This window comes from Aethalodelphis obliquidens, unplaced genomic scaffold (genome assembly GCF_003676395.1).
Source record: "Aethalodelphis obliquidens isolate GAN/ISIS:26980383/991018 unplaced genomic scaffold, ASM367639v1 scaffold1722, whole genome shotgun sequence".
NCBI lineage: Eukaryota > Metazoa > Chordata > Mammalia > Artiodactyla > Delphinidae > Aethalodelphis > Aethalodelphis obliquidens.
In genome coordinates, this window is record NW_020839633.1 from 1227 (window position 1) to 5357 (window position 4131).

General features: G+C 43.7%; 1 protein-coding gene across 1 annotated transcript; it reads left to right on the plus strand.

Moving 5' to 3' along the window:
• Positions 1-1607: 1607 nt before the first annotated feature.
• Positions 1608-2915, plus strand: LOC113617079 (proline-rich extensin-like protein EPR1; the record flags this gene model as incomplete). Its single annotated transcript, XM_027100394.1, has 1 exon — positions 1608-2915. A coding segment is annotated over one exon (798 nt), but the record flags the coding sequence as incomplete, so codon positions are not given.
• Between the last annotated feature and the right edge of the window lie 1216 nt (positions 2916-4131).

The following is a 4131-nucleotide window of genomic DNA, read 5'->3' on the forward strand; positions in this document are numbered from 1 at the left end:
GGACGGGGTTAAAGGAGCCGCTGATTCGGAGGCTCTGGCTCACTCAGGCCGGGGGGTAGGGAGGGTCACGGAGTGTGGGGCGGGCCTGCAGCGGCAGAGGCCGGCGTGACGTTGCAGCCTGAGGCGCGCCGTGCGCTCTCCCGGGGAGCCGTCCCTGGATCCCGGGACCCTGGCAGTGGCGGGCTGCACAGGCTCCCCGGAAGGGCGTGTGGCTAGTGACCTGTGTTCGCACACAGGCCTCCTGGTGGCGGCAGCAGCGGCCTTAGCGTCTCATGTCTGTCTCTGGGCTCCGCACTTTTAGCCGCGGCTCGCGCCCGTCCCTGGAGCTCTCTCAAGCAGCGTTCTTAATCCCCTCTCCTCGTGCACCAGGAAACAAAGAGGGACGTAAAAGTCTCTTGCCTCTTCGGCAGGTCCAGACTTTTCCCCGGACTCTCTCCCGGCTAGCCGCGGTGCACTAACGCCCTACAGGCTGTGTTCACGCAGCCAACCTCAGTCCTCTCCCGGCGCTCCGACAAAAGCCGGAGCCTCAGCTCCCAGTCCCGCCCGCCCCGGCGGGCGAGCAGACAAGCCTCTCGGCTGGTGAGTGCCGGTCGGCCCGATCCTCTGCGCTGGAATCTGTCCGCTTTGCCCTCCGCACCCCTGTTGCTGTGCTCTCCTCCGCGGCTCCCAAGCTCCCCCACTCCGCCTCCCGAAGTCTCTACCCGCGAAGGGGCTTCCTAGTGTTTGGACACTTTTCCTCCTTCACAGCTCTCTCCCGCTGGTGCAGGACCCGTCCCTATCCTTTTGTCTCTGTTTAGTTTTTTCTTTTGCCCTAACCAGGTACGTGGGGGGGTTCCTTGCCTTTTGGGAGGTCTGAGGTCTTCTGCCAGCGTTCAGTAGGTGCTCCGTAGGAGTTGTTCCACGCGTAGATGTATTTCTGGTGTATCTGTGGGGAGGAAGGTGATCTTCGCCAGGCCTAAAATTTTAATGTTAGATTTGTGACTCTCAGAATAGGACCTTCACATAATTTGCACTTGAGATATTTATTATCTCACCTAAAATCCAAAGAGGAACTAAACTAACCTATGTAAAGTTGGTAACCAACACAAGAGGGGAAAAAGGGAGTTATTTTATTCTAATTGAATTTATTGCTTTAAAAAAGAAGTGAAACAAAACAAGTTCCCAAGGTCACTAACATGTCCTGAAAGCTTTGGAAAAAGTAACTATGTTGTGATTATCTTTGTTGGTTCAAGGTGGCATCCTGCTGTTCTTTGGTCTTGGCATGAGGTAAAGAAGACAATTTATGAGAAAAACTATCTTTATTTGGGGTGTGTCACTGAATGAGATCACTGCCAACTCTGACTTTGGTTTCCTTTTTCACATAGAAAACAGTTTTAAGAACCTCAACACTACTTGGGTGTAAATTCACTTTAGTTGCCTAAAGGTATAATTTATTTCAAAGCAAAGACAATATAACATTTTAGTTCTTTGGGAAATACATGAGAATACTTGGTTTCCTAAAAATCATATTTAGTTGTTTGTGAGGAAAGAGAAGAGTCATACAGAAAACAATTGGTTCCTAAATTTTAACTTGGACAACATTATTTAGCTAATTTTTTAAATAACATTTTTCCTCCACAGAAACCTTTCAAATTGACAAAGTCACACCAGCAGTTCAGAAACCCACCAGAGTACATGTTCCATCATCTCCTCAGAAATCCACCACAGTGAATGCTCCAGCTACAAAGGTCCCACCAACTCCTCAGAAATCCACCACTGTAAATGTTTCAGGTACAGAAGCCCCACCAACTCCTCAGAAACCCACCACTGTAAAGGTTTCAGGTACAGAAGCCCCACCAACTCCTCAGAAACCCACCACTGTAAATGTTCCAGCTACAGAAGTCTCATCAGCTCCTCAGAAACCTTCCACAGCAAATGATTCAGCCACAACAGCCCCAAATTCCCCCATATCAAACACTGTCTCTACAGCAGCTCAGAATCCCATCATGGCAAATGCTTCTGCATCACAGGCCACACCAACAACCCAAAGATTCACCACAGCAAAATCTTCACTTACACAGAATCTTAGAGCAACACAAAAGTCCACTGCTGTATATACCCCAGTGATCAAGAGTCTCCATGCAACACAAAGATTGACCTCTGCTCATGTTACAGCAACAAGGAGTCCAGCTGTTCACAGGGCAACCACACGTTTTCATGCAACAAGCACACCTAAAGGAGGAGGAAGCTCTACTTCAGGTCAGTTGACTACTCTGTTCAGGTTTCCAAGTATGGATTTTAGGTGCTATGGTGGAAATTTCAAATTGATTGGGATTATAAAATTAAATAGTCTCTGGTTTATTGTAGCAGAGTGTCTTCATACTGATGTTCTGACTTTCTTCAGAGGCAGACTTAGATTGTGCTAGGGCACACCTTTAAGAAAGAAACATTTTGCAGTAATATAGAAAAATGTTGTGGCTCCATAAAAGCAATGCTAAATTAAGGTCAGTGAAGAAATTCTGTTTTTGATGTTAGCTTTAGGGAGTCACTGAATTCCTCAAGACCCCTCAAAGATTCAAATATGGATAATCCTTAAGGTTTATTTCTGGGTCTGATTCATTGACAGAGACCCATCCTTCAAGCATGCTAACGGAACTCTCCAGATTCCCTAGAGTTGCTAATTTGGTAAAGCACCTTAATAGTATCTTCTAAGTAATTAAAAACAGAGTTCTTTGAAATAGTTCATATTAACTCTTTAAATGACCGTTTTCATGAAAGCAGAGTAAAATATGCTGTAGGTTTCAGAAAAACCTGTTGAGTGAATGAAACCCCTATGTAAAAACCCCTATTACTAATTAATGCTGTTTCAGACCACCCAGATGTCTTCTTGTTTTACAACTTGCTTAATGTATAGCTATATTAATAGACATTCTTGTTCTCTAATACAGATATGTGGTTTTTGTTTGTTTGTTTAGTTTTTTGGAAAATCTCAATAGGACTGAGCCAAGAGATAATTTTTAGAATTATTTTCATTCTTCATTGACGTCAACACACAGAAAACTGTGTGAAATATACATATAAGGCTTAATAACTTTTCTAAAGCAAATATTGGTATAACCACCACATATTTCAAGAAATAGAGCATCAGCAGCCCCTCACTTTCCAGACGCCCTGTTGATTCTGAACTCTATTCTCTGACTTCTCCAACCAGTGAGACTGTGGCTTTCTGCTCCCTGCACCAAGTGGCCTAGGGATTTCCCCCTGCAGCATCCATGCAAATCTCACTCCCTGCAGCTTAACCCCTGCCTGAGCTCTTCAGCTTTGATTAGTTTCTGTCTGAGTTAGTTTGCTCTTCCATGCCTTCAAATCATTGTTATTGTTGTTTTTAAAATATTTTGTCCAGATTTCGTAATTGCCATGATCAAGTTCATTTGGCCATTACCCAGAATCTTTAAGAACTTAAAACATTACAGGTATTATTGTTGAAATTTCCTTTGTATGTTTCTTTATTCCTTTAGGTAAAAGGCCAAATACCCACAAATACACAAACTCTCACTCCATTTAGTTCCCCTTTTTAAAAGGGGAACTTCAATTCCTGCCTTCTTAAAAAAAATTTTATTGAAGTATTGTTGATTTACAATGTTGTGTTAATTTCTTTTTTTTTTTTTTTAGTTTATCTTCTTTTTTTTTTTTTTTTACATCTTTATTGGGGTATAATTGCTTTACAATGGTGTGTTAGTTTCTGCTTTATAACAAAGTGAATCAGTTATACATATACATATGTTCCCATATCTCTTCCCTCTTGCGTCTCCCTCCCTCCCACCCTCCCTATCCCACCCCTCCAGGCTGTCACAAAGCACCAAGCCAATATCCCTGTGCCATGCGGCTACTTCCAACTAGCTATCTACCTTACTACGTTTGTTAGTGTGTATATGTCCATGACTCTCTCTCGCCCTGTCACAGCTCACCCTTCCCCCTCCCCATAACCTCAAGTCCGTTCTCTAGGAGGTCTGCGTCTTTATTCCTGCCTTACCCCTAGGTTCTTCATGACATTTTTTTTTCTTAAATTCCATATATATGTGTTAGCATACGGTATTTGTCTTTTTCTTTCTGACTTACTTCACTCTGTATGACAGACTCTAGGTCTATCCA